At 37.2% G+C, this 17,713-nt stretch overlaps 1 protein-coding gene across 1 annotated transcript in view; it reads right to left on the reverse strand.

The window, feature by feature from the left end:
- The window catches only part of LOC126457684 (alkyldihydroxyacetonephosphate synthase), a 238,234-nt gene that overhangs the window by 45,244 nt on the left and 175,277 nt on the right, over positions 1-17,713 (reverse strand). The window contains exons 5-6 of the mRNA XM_050094189.1: positions 14,885-15,036; positions 2,673-2,809 (exon numbers count right to left, since the gene is read on the reverse strand). Coding sequence (XP_049950146.1) covers positions 2,673-2,809; positions 14,885-15,036 — 289 coding nt within the window. The remainder of the gene's footprint in view (positions 1-2,672; positions 2,810-14,884; positions 15,037-17,713) is intronic.

Below are 17,713 nucleotides of genomic sequence, written 5' to 3' on the forward strand. Positions count from 1 at the left end.
AATTTGGAATATTATTAAAAGAGAAACAGGTCAACCAAGAGCACAGGGAGACAGTATTACCATCAAATTGAATGAAAACTTTACGAACAAAAAGTCAGAAGTTGAAAATATTTTTAATAATCATTTTCTAAATATTGTGTTTATATAGTAGGATCCAGGTGTTCATTAGAAGATGCTAGGCTGTTAATGGAAGAGGCCATACCTATGCAATTTGATACAATTGAAATCTCACCCACTTCTCCCTCTGAAATTAGGAAAATAATAAACTTGCTTAAAAGCAAAAACTCATATGGAATTGATGGCATTTCCAGCAAAATACTAAAAGCTTGTTCTCAACAGATAAGTAAGATTCTCAGCAACCTGTGTAATAGCTCTCTGAAACAGGGCATTTTCCCTGACAGACTGAAATATGCTATTGTTATACCTTTGCATAAAAAGGGGGATAAATCTGATGTCAACAATTACCATCTGATCTCCCTTCTAACAGGCTTATCCAAAATTTTTGAGAAAGTAATGTATTCAAGAGTAGCTTCACATATCTGTAAAAATGAAGTACTAACAAAATGTCAGTTTGGTTTCCAGAAAGGTTTTCAACAGAAAATGCCATATATGCCTTCACCAATCAAATTTTGAATGATCTGAATAACCGAACACCACCCGTTGGGATTTCTTGTGATCTCTCAAAGGCTTCTGATTGTGTAAATCATGAAATTCTGCTAGACAAGCTCAAATATTGTGGCATGAGTGGGACAGTGCACAAATGGTTCAATTCGTACCTAACTGGACGAGTGCAGAAAGTTGAAATAAGCAGTTCTCATAATATGCAAAGATCAGCACATTCCTCAAACTGGGGAACTATCAAGAATGGGGTTCCACAAGGGTCAGTTTTGGGTCCTTTGTTGTTCTTAATATATATTAATGACTTGCCATTCTATATTCATGAAGAGGCAAAGTTAGTTCTCTTTGCTGATGATACAAGTATAGTAATCACACCTGACAAACAAGAATTAACTGATGAAATTGTCAATACTGTCTTTCAGAAAATTACTAAGTGGTTCCTTGTAAACGGACTCTCAATTTTGATAAGACACAGTACATACAGTTCCGTACAGTGAATGGTATGACGCCATTAATAAATATAGACCTTAATCAGAAGCATATAGCTAAGGTAGAATATTCCAAATTTTTAGGTGTGTCCATTGATGAGAGATTAAATTGGAAGAAACACACTGATGATCTGCTGAATGTTTGAGTTCAGCTACTTATGCAATAAGGGTCACTGCAAATTTTCTTAGTAAATTAGCTTACTACGTCTATTTTCACTCATTGCTTTCATATGGTATCATATTTTGGGGTAATTCATCACTGAGGAATAAAGTATTTATTGCACAAAAGCGTGTAATCAGAATAATAGCTGGAGTCCACCCAAGATCATCCTACAGACATTTATTTAAGGATCTAGGGATATTCACAGTAGCTTCTCAGTATATATACTCTTATGAAATTTGTTATTAACAACCAAACCCAATTCAAAAGTAATAGCAGTGTGCATAACTACAATACTAGGAGAAAGGATGATCTTCACTATTCAAGATTAAATCTAACTTTGGCACAGAAAGGGGTGAATTATACTGCCACTAAAGTCTTTGGTCATTTACCAAATAGTATCAAAAGTCTGGCAGATAACCAACAAGTATTTAAGAAGAAATTAAAAGAATTTCTGAATGACAACTCCTTCTACTCCATAGAGGAATTTTTAGATATAAATTAACACAAAAAAATAAAAAAAAGTTGTTATATTAACTTAAGTATGTTGTTAAATTAACTTAATTACGTCATGTATTGGAAAATTTGACTCGTTCCACATCATTACAAAATATCATATTCATGATCCATGGAACTAGTATTAGTCTAATCTAATCTAAGGATTAATATAAAGATGCTTTGCATAGTAATTATCAGCAAATATTCTATTAGTATAAGAAGTCCCATCATTACTGAAAAATACTGGTCTTTGTCTAAAACTATGGACAACAACTCCCTATGGCCAACTGCATACATGTTAAGTTTCTGCACATTTCCAAACACATTTAGCATACAATCTGAGTACTGCGATAATTTTGTGTGTGTGTTTTTGCATCACTCAGTAGATGAATTTGCCAATACTCAATTCCTCATTCTACACAATTACAAGATAAAAACAGTTATCTTTGCTTAATATAATAAGTGACATATTTTTGTGCAGTTAGTGGATGCAACATTTATTTAAAATGTTTCAACCACATAATGTGTCTATATATGTATGTATGTATGTATGTATTGTCAATGCTGAGTTGGATGCTTGTGAGATAAATAAATAAAATAATAACTAAATAAATACATACATAAATAAATTTGCATAATACAGAAACGACACACATTATTTCTCATTTCTGTATTTGAAAAGTACTTTCATCATAATGAAAATAAAAATAAAGAACAAATAGCAAAAGACCACACACACACACACACACACACACACACACACACACACACACACACACACACACACACACACACACACAGAGAGAGAGAGAGAGAGAGAGAGAGAGAGAGAGAGAGTTCATTTATGTACCATGTAGCATTAGTGAGTTTCTAATAGAATGTCTCATATTTTATGTACACAAGAGTACCTTGAGAATTCATAGGAGTCAGGTTCATGCCCTGCAGTGAATCCTTGTGACTGTAGCTCCCTCTCTAGGTCTTGACCAATAATACCAGCTTCACAACACACAAGTAAATTATTTCGGTCCAGCCACAGTATCCGATTCTAAAATGGGAAAAGAAATCATCTGTAAAGCAAATTTCTATGTTGATAACTACATCACTTGTAATGGAAAGGAAGGAAGAACAGAATGCAATGTTCTTTGTGTTTGATGGGTTAGACAGCATTAATGAGAAAGGAAATGGGACTGAGTTTTAGCTAGGAATAGGGATACTTTTTGTCAACTGACATCAATAGGTAGAGCAGAACACAGATCAATTTGGGACTGGATGTCAATATAAAGAGAGGAGGAGGAGGAATGTAAATTATGCCAAGGAGGGATTAGGACGAGTACACTCAAGAAGACAATATGAGAGGGAAAACTGGCTGGTGTATGCTAAACGGAAAAGGGGAAACATGAAGTAAACAGACGAAATAGATACATGAAATGAGCATGTTAGATGACTGTAGGACTTGGCAAATGAAAATGCAAGACGAAATTGTACAGTGAGTTGTAGAATGGTTGTGTGGTATATGCATTTGCAATCACTCCACACGCAGTGTGGGAGCCTTGTAAATATCATGGGAGGGTGTGTGGAAGAGGGGAGACTAGCTATGGAGGTAAAATGAGGTAATCTGCTACTTACCATTGAACTGTAATCCAGAAATCAAGTAGGAATGCAGATACTGTGGTGCACAGTGAAAGGGGATAGTGACTGGGGTACAGGGTGCTGCAAAAGTCTACCATAATCACGCTGGTAGGGACTTGTAATGTGTGTGTATATGAAAGATAAGAAAGAAAACATAGGGGAAGATGCCTACAGACAATAAGTGAGAGATGAAACAATGTAAAATATGAGACAACAATAAAGGACAGATGGCATGGGTTATAGGACAGAAGGAAACCAATACCATATTCAGGATTTAATGCCCAAATTCACAAAATAAAAACTTACAGAGGCCAGTTTTTAAATGGATTAATACCGGGAAAGAAAATCAACTGTATGACAGGGCAGTCCCTTTAACAAGTCACAGATGAAATAATTTTGTAAACCATAGATAACCTTAATCAAGATACCCGGCTGGAATTTGAACCCTGTGTTTCCCAGGAATGAGTTGTGTGTGCTATTACAGAGTCAAAAGTTTAAAATGTCTATCAAAAGCAGTATCATATTGTCTGCAAAACTTTAAGGTGAAGCAAAAAATGCCAGCTATGACTTACATGACAATGGATTGAGAAGTTATCTCACCTCTAGTGGTACCAAGTCCTCACTATTTTATGGTGTGTGTAATGTATTTCACAGTAGCTTACAGATAAAAATGATTCTCAGGCTAAGCACCTCCCAGTTATGTTGGTCATTGAGCAGATTTTCTCAAGCCAGAGGTTTTGCACCATTACACTTGGAGTCTACAAATAGCTCTGATTGAACAGCAAGCATGGGAAGTTCAAACAGGTAGATCGAGCTGCTGCCTTCTGTTTCCCATCAGAAGCTTTTGATACATTTGGATAAAAAGGAGTTTCAAAGGGACTGCAAATGCAGATAAGAAGAAAATGGTCTAAAATCTACTGCTATCTTTCGAAAGCATTGGCCTAAAATGTCCAAATTCATAAAAGACAATTATGTATACAATTAGGTATCTGCTTAGTAGAATAAAAGGAGAATTTGGTTTACAAGAGTATGAAACTTTTAGAATGGTATGCAAAGGTTTGAAGGTCACAATTAAATTACATTAGCAGGATATTGTTAGTTTTGTTGCAGAAGGTAGGAAAAATAAATTAAGAATAACAAAATATATGTTTTCTTTATAACAAGAAACAAATTACAGGCTCTAGCCAATTATATCAAAAGAAAATATTTTTAATGAGCTTTAGGTGCCATATAAACAGTATTTATTCCTACACAAGGCAAGAGGAATAGGGTAGGAGTATTCTTCATTTTCTAAAACAACTGCTACACATCTTATCACAACTGTCCTTATCTTGAAAGTTTGTTTTAACACTGCAGTGGTTCATCTGGCATGGCCCTGTTGTATGTGGGATTCCTTGCCTTCTTCCGACCTTAAGACTGTCTTATCCAGGCACTTACAAGGAGGACCTATACTTTGATGTGTACTCCGTACAACAGTGCATCTTCATATTTCTCTCATTAACAAATCATTGGCAGAGTGAATGGGTATTGAACCCCAGACCTTTTGATTTGATTACTGGCAACTGCCCATTGAGCTACCAAGCCACAGAGTTTGCATATATCTAAACATAATATATTTCATAGCAAAAAATGCCACTGTATTCTCAGGTATGAATATCATTGTTTTTCTCTTTTGTCACACAGGTATGGCTATTTTTATTTATTAACGTACATTTGCCTTACAGTAATTGGTAAGTACACATGCAACTAGTTTCTCTCTCATCAAATGACTGCATCTACTATTTGTTCCAGCTAGCCTCAAACTCCAATGGTGGTACTAGCCGTAGCTGGAGGGGGTGCACTGGTTGGAAACTCTGACTCATTCATCAATTTATCTGCCGACTAGCCACCTACCTCCCAACAAATGTTTGAGCTCCTTTTGTGGGTGGATTGCTCGTTTTCGTGTATCCCTCCACACCACAACTGGTCTGGCCTATCAGTTTCAGCTATACCTCTAAAGCCCTTTTTCACTGCATGGTATGAACTAAATTCAAATCTGTGCTTACCACCCCACCACTGACAGTCTTGAAGAATGGCTCCATTGAGAAATAAAGGCCTTACTCATGCCATGCCACAGGGCAGTGGACTGACAGCCTTCCTATTGTTTTGTAAGGCTTCTGAACAGCTCTCAAAGAAGAGCTATACACTACAATGGCTGAATTTGTATATGAACAAATATTACAATTGCCCACAGAATCCTCTATTGGCATGCTTAACAATTTCATTGATGCATCAGAGTTAGCTTATCACCTACGATCACAGATCTGCAATTTCCACCCAACTGTTTCCATATAACATTCTGTCCAGTGACCATTTGTTTTGTAAGAATTTAAAATCTGGGCCTCACTTGTGTAAATATCTTTTGCATTGCTGTGGACACTCTTTTCTTTATTCTGTGCACTGTACTGTACAAGAGTTTGTGTAACAGTATTTAACTCATATAATAATCTTATAGTTCCAATCAGATACTACCAGCAAATTACTCTGTGAACAGGTTATACACAAAGGCTGTATAGTTTCGTGCAATATTATAAAAAATATGAGATCACTGGCTTGCAGAAATTGGCAGCATGTGGCAATATGGAACCATGTAATAGCTAAAACAGTGGTTGCCAGAAAACCAATTAACCACCCCTTATTGGGAAAACTGATGGGATGAGAAAACTATAGTTTTTGGTAGTTCGTTATGGGAATGTATCTACAATACAAACAATTGTGGGATTGCATCAATTAGATATATATAATCATTTGCAAGATACGTCTACAGCTAAAGAAGCTTGGGACAAGCTAAAGCAACTCTACGAAGATTCTGGCCTCTTGTTATGAAGAGACAGCTGACAACCAGAGTATAAAATTGTTCACCAGTCAAAGAATATGTATCAAAGGTAATTTCCATGTTGCAAAATTAAATGGTTTGAACTTTGAAGTTAAAGAAGAAATGATTGTATGTATTCTACTTACAGGACTACAAGATAAATATAAATGTTTGAGTACAATTTTAGAAAATTCAAACTTGCCAATCAGAAGAGCCTCCATAAAAAATGTTAAAACAGTGACAGGCTCACAAATTTTAATAGTAAATAATGACAACTTACCAGCATAAACTCTACTATCCGTTAGTAAAATCGTATAAAACGGTCATTCCATTTTATTTAACAGACATGTCTGTTGTATTTATGACACATTCAAAAATGTGGTTGCCAGTGTGTTATTAGCAAGTGGTACATACAGGCTAGACCAACCAACTGATTGAATTTTTGGATCAAAGTCTGTATCACATTTAAATAGTGCAGACTTGTTGCATGAAAGACTAGGTCATCTGTATTCTGAAGCTATGCAAATTTCATTTGATGGAGCAGTTAATATTTCACGTGCAGTTTGCTCAGAAGGAAAACATACAAAACTCTCTTTTTGGAGACGTGGCTCACGAGCCTTGGAAGTTCTTGAGTTAGTTCACTCAGATAATAATAATAATAATAATGTTGTGTGACGAGGGCCTCCCGTCGGGTAGACTGCTCACCTGGTGCAAGTCTTTCGATTTGACGCCGCTTCGGCGACTTGCGCGTTGATGGAGATGAAATGATGATAATGAGGACAACACAACATCCAGTCCCTGAGTGGAGAAAATCTCCGAGCCAGCCAGGAATTGAACCCGGCCCTTAGGATTGACAGTCTGTCGCGCTGACCATTCAGCTACCGGGGCGGACAGTTCACTCAGATGTGTGTGGGTCAATGCAAACTCTGTCAGTTGGAGGAGCCCAACACTTCCTTACTTTAATTGGTGACAATTCTAGGAAAGTATTTGTGTATACTCTCAGATTAGAAAAAAAGGATACAACAGCTGATTTGAGACTTTAAAAATCTACTTGAAAGGCAAATTGGAAAAAGGAGCCATTTCTACATACAGGTAATGGTACAGAATATGTGAACAATAATTGATAAACTTTTTCAGGCAGTAAGGGCTCTGATTTGAGACTACTGTGCCAGACACACCACAACAAAATGAAGTAGCTGAGCATTATAACAGTACAATAGTACAAAAAGCAAGATTCCTGCACTTCGAAGAAAATTTGCCAAATAAATTCTGGGCAAAAGCAGTCTCTGCTGCAGTGCACTTGATTACAAGATTTCTGATTAAGGCACTAAGAAGCTTTGACAAACAAGAAGCTGGATCTTCAGCATATCAAAATATTTGGAAGCAAGACCTATCTATGTTCACATTGCGAGAGCCCACTAATGAAAATGGGACAAAAAGTATTGATTGTACCTTGGTAGGATAATGTGAAGAATCAAAATAATACAAGCATTTTGAAACTAACTGACAGAGAATAATAAAAACAACATAATTTTTGAGGAAGGTACTACTAAACAATATAAAGAAGAAACCAAGTCACAGGAACCAAGTCGACTGTTTTGCCCACTGACAGAAAAGAAGCAAAATGAAATAACTCCTGAAATAGAGGAAACTGAACATGAACCTGAGACTATTGCATCAAGTAGTAATTTGAGGAATGTTAACTGCAATGAGGAATCAAGTCTAAACATGCAAATAATGATAATGAGGAACAGCAGCAAACTGAGTCAGTATGAAAGTCATTCAGAATTCCAAAGCCAAAAAGCTGCATGACTTCGTAATTTACCAGTGTAAACAGTCAGCTGACAGCAATCCTTTGTCACTGGAAGAAGCAATGATGTCAGACGATGCTAAAAGCTGGCTGAAAGCAATACAACAAGAGTTACAATCTCCCAAAGAGAACCACACATGGGAGTGCTGTTTTACCTTCATAAAAGAAACCATGTATGTGAAATGGGTGTTTAAGACGAAAGATTTGAAAGGCCACACAGTATCCTATAAAGCATGGTTAGCAATAGAAGATGGTGCTCAGAAGCAAGGTCTGGATTATGATGAAACATATGCACTAGTTATAAGATATAACTCATTAAGATACTTATTTGCTATGGCTGTTAAATATAATCTTGAAACAAATATTAACAAAGAGATAGAGGGGCTGGCCAGTACTTAGCTCAGTACAGCCGATAGATACACAAAACAGAACAGAAAATTTACGTTCCTAGCTTTCGGAACTTTGTTCCTTCAGCAGGGAGGAGAGAGGGGAAAGAAAGGGACGAAGGGAAAGTGGATTCAGTTACTCACAACCCAGGTTATGAAGTAACAGAGAAAGGAAAACAGGGAGGGTAGCAAGGATGGAGGCATGGTAGACAGAGGGAAGCCAAAGATATACCATATACCATGGTTGTCATAGGGAAGCCAAAGATATTCTGTGGCTTCCCTCTGACAACCGTGCCTCCATCCTTGCTACCCTCCCTGTTTTCCTTTCCCTGTTACTTCATAATCTGGGTTGTGAGTAACTGAATCCACTTTCCCTTCTTCCCTTTCTTTCCCCTCTCTCCTCCCTGATGAAGGAACAAAGTTCCAAAAGCTAGGAACGTAAATTTTCTGTTCTGTTTTGTGTATCTATCGGCTGTACTGAGCTGAGGTAAGTACTGGCCAGCCCCCTCTATCTCTTTGTTAATATTTGTTTCACATCTTTATATGAGATTTTGCATTAATCATTTAAATATGATCTTGACATTGATCATCTGAATGTTGTTACAGCTTTGTTACAAGGTGACTTACATGAAGAGATTTATGTGAAAGTTCCATAAGTAGACACTGTTACAAAGACAATGAGAGGACTGCCACATAACAGGTTACTGTGATGCAGAATGGGCCGGAGAGACCAAAGACAGGAAGTCAATAACTGAATATGGCCTCAAGAAGGGTTTTATCAAACTGTTATGTGACAACAAAGCTATAATTGACTTGTCTAAAACTAGTGGCTACAAGAGTTGAACCAATCATATAGACAAAAGACATCACTTTATAAGAGAAAAAACAGAGTCAATTGAAGTCACCATGGAGCACAAATCTTCAGACAAAATGTTGGAAGGCATTGTGATAAAAGCTCAGGCCCCCCCCCCCCCACCCCTCTCTCTCTCTCTCTCTCTCTCTCTCTCTCTCTCTCTCTCTCTCTCTCACACACACCCACACACACAATTCTTGTGGGGGTGTTTGAATATTTCAATCTATGATGATGATGATGATGATTGGTTTGTGGGGCACTCAACTGCACAGTCATCAGCACCCGTACGAAGTCCTAATTTTTTTCACACTCCAATTTTTTACATAGTCCAATCTAGCCACTGTCACGTATGATGATGATGAAATGGTGAAGACAACACAAACACCCAGCCCCCGGGTATAGAAAATCCCCAACCCAGCCGGGGATCAAACCTGGGACCCTGGGATCCAGAGGCAGCAATACTATCCACAATCTATGCCTCGCTTGTGTGAATATCTTTTGCATTGCTATGGACACACTTTACTTTATTCTGTGGACTGTATTGTACAACAGTTTGTGTGACAATGTTTACCTTGTATAATAAATCTTATCATTCCAATCAGATACAGCCAGAAAATTACTCGGCAAACACTTTTCTATGACATATATTTTTGTAAGCATAGGAAAATTTGTCAGACAAGTGAAGAATGGCCCATACATAGTACTGCTATGCCATGAGTTAACACTCATTGTCAACATCATTGATGGCTCCTCCTCCTCCAAGATACCCTTTTCTCCAGCTGAGACACACACCAGTGCAGACACAGCAACCAACATCGAGAGGCCCACTCATCACTTGCTTTAGTGTAAGCTTCAGCCCTAAATATCTTTGATACTTGATGGGAGAGTCATGTGGACAGTATATTGTGTTACATTTTATATGCAGTGTAGATTCTTAGATATTTTGTATTGTCTTAAATGTCGTGAAGAATAAATATTATTTATTTTCACACAAGTCCAGAGGCAAATTCAGGGGGGGGGGGGGGGGGGGGGGGGCTATGTGGCTTGCAGCCTTCCCCAAAACTACACATTTCTTCTTAATCTAAATTAAATGAAATTCTTTAGAACATAGATTACGGACTTAGGTCTCAAAAATTTTCTCACTATTCTAGCTGGTAGTAATTAACAAAGCAGCATCATTTACTCCATAGAATTTGGAATCGGTAACGCGATAAAAAATTTGTATGACCTACTCCTCCCCCCAATTCCCTTCAGACAAAATACTGGATTCAATTCTGCACACAAAACATTTATATGTCCTTGTAGCTTGAAATGCTGAAATACTCCTTGTATCAGCCTAATGTTTTGTTTCTTATTACCATTCTTAATGTTCAGAGAATTCAAACTTGATTCTGGAAGATGCTGAATAATCAAAAATGAATCTTAACCATTTAAGTTGGTATCATACTATTAAATTCATTCAAAAACAGAAAACATGAACAGCCTGATTCTAAAAAATTTTTAAAATGTGTTCTATGTATTATTAGATCAGAGAGAGAGAGAGAGAGAGAGAGAGAGAGAGAGAGAGAGAGAGAGAGAAATGGGTAACAAATTTTACAGGAATATTTAACTTTTAATTTATTTCACTTCTTTGTGTTCTGAACAGTGAAATGAATTTTTGAGCCTTTAGTTCATTGTATCACCAAAATTAAAACCAAGTAGTCAATGACCCATATATAACAAAAAGTACTGGAATTCATGGTTAATGATTATGAATGCAAATTAATAGATACACGTAGATAACAGAACTAATCTTATTTTCACTTAATCCACATGTATTTTAAAAATTTACATATGTATGTACGAGGGCTATCCACAAAGTACATTACGTTTTGGAATTAAAAATAAACAAAATTGGAATTTTTTATTATATACAGATGAAAGCCACACTTAAAAATCTACTTTTCTACATAGTTGCCTTTTAAATTAAGGCACTTATCGTAGCGATGGACGAGCTTGGAAATTCCTTCGTCGTAAAATTCGGCCGCCTGCGCCTTCTACCATGTGGTTACCTCTTCTTTTGGGACAGAAAAGGTGTGATTTTTGTGGATTTCCTGGAAAGAGGCACTACAATAAACTCTCAAAGGTATTGCCAAACTCTGCTCAACCTCAGAAGAGCAATACAAAACAAGCGCAGGGAAAAGTTGGGCTCAAAGATCTTGCTGATTCAACGACAACGCCCGGGCCCACACGGCAAATGCCACTCGTGAAGTTCTGGAATCTTTTAAGTGGGAGTTGTTTCCTCATCCACCGTACAGTCCCGGCCTGGCACCGAGCGACTTCCACTTATTCCCAGCAATGAAGAAGTGGTTGGCTATGCAGCGTTTTGATGACGATGCACAGCTTCAAGAAGAGGTAACCACGTGGTTGAAGGCGCAGGCGGCCGGATTTTACGACGAAAGAATTTCCAAGCTCGTCCATCGCTATGATAAGTGCCTTAATTTAAATGGCAACTATGTAGAAAAGTAGTATTTAAGTGTGGCTTTCATCTGTATTTAATAAAAAAAATTCCAATACTTTATTTATTTTTAATTCCAAAACGTAATGTACTTTGTGGATAGCCCTCGTATTTATGCATGTACCGCATCTCCTACTAAACTACTGGACTTATTTCAACCAAACTTTGTACACATATCACCTACAGTCTGGAAATCATTGCTATGGGAGGAAGAACCACCTACTTACCACAGGGGTTTAGGTGGGGGTGAAAAAGCAGTGTAGCCCATGGCACAAGAATACCCCTACTTTAGTCATCCAGTAGGCAATGAATTTCACACACAATTTCAGATGTTTGTGAAATTTTTTCTTGCTGATGACCGGATCAAAGGGCATCAGTTTGTTCCTATCTGCAGGGTTGGGCAGCAATATTGTGACCATGAATCAATTCTAGAGCTGCAAAATGAGTTGGGGTAGCAACACATGACCTATTATTTGGGCTGTGTAAATTCTTAATGCATTTCAGTCTGTTAGCCACAACGATAAAAATGTACAAAAATCAGATGGGCATCGGAGATATCAGAGGAACATTTACACCAGGGTTTTACTATGGATAGTGAGTTTATCTGCATACTGAACCATAGTTTTCTGTGGTGACAGTAACCTCAATGGTGTACAGAGGCAGCATTGGAAACAGAGGCTCACCCTTCTTGAGGATGGCTGCACAATATGTCTTATGTCAAACATTGTACATTTACGAGTGCCCTTTTATAACCATGGAAATTGTTAGGCATTCTTTGGTGTCTGGCTTCAGAGATCCTACTGCACTGGATCTTCCCAAGTTCCCAACCCAATTAATGCTGTAGGCATGTTTCTCCCACTGAAATGAAAGAAGAATTTGTCTTTGTTAAGTTTATGTCTGAGACTGAAAATATCTCTGTGCTTTGTTAAGTTTGAGCTTCAAAGTCTCACTCTCACCCAGCCAAGGGCAGAAATTCCTGACACATAACCAAAGGCAGAAGTTCCTGACACATAACCAAAGGCCTCAGCCTACCAAATGTGCACATTTCTGTTCTCCTGTTGTATCTTTCACTCACATTACTAATTTAAAAAAAAGAAAATCTATAAATACCTTAAACAGTCTCAATATCACACATCCTGCTTTGTGGTGACAAATCAACATATTCGTGTCACTACAAAGTGTTATCAGTCATTGTGAAATATTCTGAAGTTGTCTTTTCAAGATTGATGGTATGGCTCACATATTTCAAGATGTAACTGTACATTGTTACAAGGTTCTTGCTAGCAGTAGTGATGAACATTAATCACAACTTTATTTGCTTGCATGCTAAATATGTTATGTTTGAAAGGAAAGAAGTTCACATTTGTGCACAGACAGTAAAAAGGCTGGCTAAACTGAACTGTCTGATGGTTCAGTAAACAAGGGGTACCAAATATGGACCTCATTTTAATTTGGCTATCATAAAAAAGGGGCAAGAAAATTAATTTTCATGTCATAATCCATGTCAAATTCCATTTTGTGGCAGCACCTACTACTCTGTTTCTGATCTCATCTGCTTACTTAGAATAATTGACAGATGTGTCTAATGAAAAGCTTCCATTTGACTGCACGCATCCAGTAAACAGTAAAAACCAAGAAGAATAAATAGACAAGAGAATTCTGCATGGCGCTGAGTAACCTCATATATGAAAATGAATAAGTTTATTGCCCAGACATTGCTTCTAATGATTTTTACCTCCTTGGCTCACTCCAAAACTACCTGTTCTAATAAAAATGCTTAAGGCCAAAGTGATCTGAAAACTATTGTTATATACCGGTGCTTGAAATGGAAGAGAGGGACAGGGTCACAAACCTAAGCCTACTAAGAAAGAGGTGTTATTTCATCATGTTGCCAGGACTAGCTTAGTATTGCAAGTCAAAGCTGATGGATGCGATACAGCTCAATTAACAACTACCTAGATAATCATGATAACAAAAGACACACAAGATGCCGTAAGTAAACCATGGACATCATCACCGGACACCTCACATAACTTCAGCATGTATTTTACTTTACTGGTACACAAAACAAAGACAACTGAGACACAGACAGTACAACTCCCATGTTTTCTACTAAAATTCCACAAACATAAAAGCTTTCAATTTTTAGACAAGTTGAGATCTTCTTCTGTCACACAATATTGTAAGACGCCAATTTGTTCAAAAATTCTGAAGCTTTTTTACCACAATATTATGAAAAGAACAGATTGCCATTCCCCATTTAGAGGATATGTTACATTTGAGAAAAGGATGTGTTCTTATCTACAGCAAACTATTAAGCAATAGCTTGCCTTCAGCGATTCTTTGTTTCACTGCTGGTTGTCATCTTTCTTTTCAGCATATTTCATACAGATATAACACTATTATCTGTTATTATATGCACATTTAAGAATATTTAGTAAGTTTAATTATTTAATACAATAAAAATTATTTAACACACTGTACTGTATTTATAATTACTGTGTTTAATAAAATTTCTAAATAAGACAAAGTGACTTTTAGTATCTTTCTACACTAATATTTCTAGATGTAACTTTTATGTCAGTTGCCTGTCTGAGATATTGTTTGATCCCTCTAACGATCTACAATTTTCCACACAACTTATTATAGTCATTTCTAATGAGTTTATTATGAAAGCTAGTTTTAAATGGTGACAGGAGTCATCATGAAATATTAGGAACTCAATAATGATATCTTATCAATTGTGCCAGTTCACATTTTGTAAATTATTTTCAAAATATTTGGTAAGGATATCGCTCATTTATTTCCATTAAAGTTACTCTCTGCTGAATGACGCTGTGTTATTTAATATACCTGACAATCATGATGATGCAGGATTTTAATACAAGAACAATTTTTATTCCTTTTGTTTGATTACTCTAGTTTAAAGACATTGCCAGCCAGTATGACATTTGTTGTCTTGTACCTTCCTATCTAATTATCTCTCTGCACTGTTTTCCCTTGCAAAACTTTCATGACCATCATTTAGAGGTTACTAGGCCTTTTCTTTTTTAGAGATGTAGTACTCAGAATAAATGAAAATATAACATACCATTTGTGAAGTGTCCAATGACATAATAGTCCGCCGTTCTTGACTAGGACAGGAAACTGCTCCTGACACACTTGTTCCACCGCCAAATGGAATTATAACAACATTGTGCTTGTTTGCTAGTTCCACTAACTGCACGACAGCCTCATGGCTTTCTGTAAATCAAACATTGTTTAAGAAGTATTGCTTACATGTAAGATTACTAAACAGAGCAATAAAAAGTAGGATCTCATAATTACATTATATCAGAAACAGAGCCACTGCTGCAAATAGGGCTCAACATAATTCAGACCACTACAGAAGTAATTCCACTAACTTTATGTACTAATTGGTCAATATAAAGTAGACACGTACTAAGATTTGTCAAAAAACACAGACCACATTAATAAGGTTGATCAAATAGCCACAAAATAGAAGTGGGTTTCAATACGAAAAATAGCAAAGCAGTTTTCAAACTGGCATGTTAGATGCAACGAAAAATTTTATATTCATGTTACCTCATACACGGGATGGTTGGAGTTATTCACTTTTGCATCTTATTTACGTCAACTGAAAGAATAGTAATCATTATATGGCAATCTGCTAACAATTATTAGAAACTTTTGGACAAATAATTTCCACAGTTTAGTGAGAGAGTACTGGCATCATCAAAAACATCGCCCGCTCATTTATTTAATTTCATTTTATACATGTACATTTGATTAAATTTCTGTTAAATATATATGTCTAGACTATGGTGCACACACTGTAAAGACAAATGAATTCCACATGTCAATTCTGTCACTGATGATCCCAAGACTGGGCGACCCATCTCACAAGAGATGGGGAAGGAGAGGGTGAAGAGGAATTTCACTTCTCTATGGCAGAGAGAGAGAGGAAGATCTGCTGAAACATATCTGGTAGTGACTGTACTCCAAGTTAAGTGTGGCTACCAAAGCCATCTGTTCCCGCATGTCAGGGTCGACCTGAAATCACCTTCTGACCCAAGCATGCGTTCAGTTCTGGGGGACCTGCTGAAAAGTTGGAGCTCTGAAAAACCTAGAAAAAGATTAAAATTAAAAAGATTTTCAGAATGGGGACCATAAATGTACATACAATGACCAAGACTGGTACACTTAAGTCATAGACGAGATGAAAGGAGAATGTATCATTATATTGGCCATGCAAGAAACCTTGATATAGTGATGAAGATAAAGTGGAATGCTGGAAGTAAAATCGGAAACAAGAATGTCAAAGGAAAGACATACACCTACATGCATTGGTATGGTGTTAATAGTAAACAAAAGGTATGAGGACGGTATAACTGAAGTGAAGAGTAGGTCAGCAAAGCTACGAACACTGACAATCCAAGCAGAGAACAGAAATTACACAGTAGTAAATGGACAAACACCTACCTATATGATGCACTGCAAAGCATACTGCACAGTCAAGTAAATATACTCGTAGGAAATTATAATGCACAGATTGGAAGGAAGAACCAACATACGGGAATAACAGGCGAGTTACTCAGTATGCCGGAGGACAAACAAAGATTGAAGTGTGTCAAGAACACAAAATGAGAGCGATGACAATACTCTTCAGTGCCAAACTGAGTAAGAGAAAGACATACGCAAAACTATCCACTCACCTTGGAGAATTCCAGACTGACCATGTTGCCATAAGTTGCACAAACATTTAAGAGATCAAGAACACCAAGGTCAGGAATAACACAAGAATAAAATCAGATCACTATTTTACAGAATTCAAGTGCCATTGGAATCCAAACAGGGGCAGACAGCCATAGATGAATAGATCAAGTGGAAACATGGAGATATACAAAGACAAAACACAGTCAAGCCAATTGGGATAGACAAAGGGGGGGGGGGGGCAGGACAAGTGAGGAGGGAGGAGGGGTGGAGAACGACTATAGAGAGAAGGGAGAAAAATACTAGGCCCTAAACAAGGCGGTAAGAGGTGGTCCAAAGACCTAGAGTAGAACTGTACCAGAGCATGAGGACAATATCAGCAGAAATTAGCCTGAAAAGTGCAAGATTTATCAGACAGGTAATCAAGGTGAATATGGGTGGAATGACCAAAAGAATATGGGAAACAGCAGGGAAGACAAGAGGAAAGATAGGAACCAAGTAGGTTGTTGAATTCCAGAAGAATTGGGCAGAATTAGGGATCCAGGCAAGAAGAAAGGAAAATTGGAGAAGCAGGTACAAATTCAACCAGTATGCCAGAGATTGATGATAGAGAAGGATACAGGAAAAGAATAGACCTTCATCAGTACAGCAGACAAGAGAAGAGGGTACTGAAGATCTCTAAGAAAAGCAGGAGAGAAGAGAAGGAAAATGCAGCCCTACCCTTGGTCCTACAGAGGTTTTAATTGAAGAAGAAGAAGAAGAAGAAGAAGACATGAAGCACAGCCAAGCAGACTATGCAGATGTTAATGGGGAATCCTTTTGTCTATGGAATGGCAGGTGTCTACAAATTACCTTTGAGAGATCTGCTCAAAATCAGATAAGGAGACTATCTTAACACCCAATCTCAACTGTTTCAAGCCAACTTTCTCAACTGAATCAAAGAGGTACCACCCTTGCTAAATTTGGGGGGGGGGGGGGGGGGGGGAGGCAGGAAGAGAGGCTGCACTATTCCATTTTGTCCATCAAAATTTGCACATATGAATTGTTCATACAATAAATATGTAAACAATGCACCTGCGCACTTACTCTTAATTTGCTCTCCTATTTTGCTGTATCAATCATTAAACTCTCATGACTACAAGATAAATGTAAATTCTGGACTACTTTTGTTCATCTGCTATTTTTAGTATTCTGATGTTTTAAATAA

This window comes from Schistocerca serialis, chromosome 2 (genome assembly GCF_023864345.2).
Source record: "Schistocerca serialis cubense isolate TAMUIC-IGC-003099 chromosome 2, iqSchSeri2.2, whole genome shotgun sequence".
Lineage (NCBI taxonomy): Eukaryota > Metazoa > Arthropoda > Insecta > Orthoptera > Acrididae > Schistocerca > Schistocerca serialis.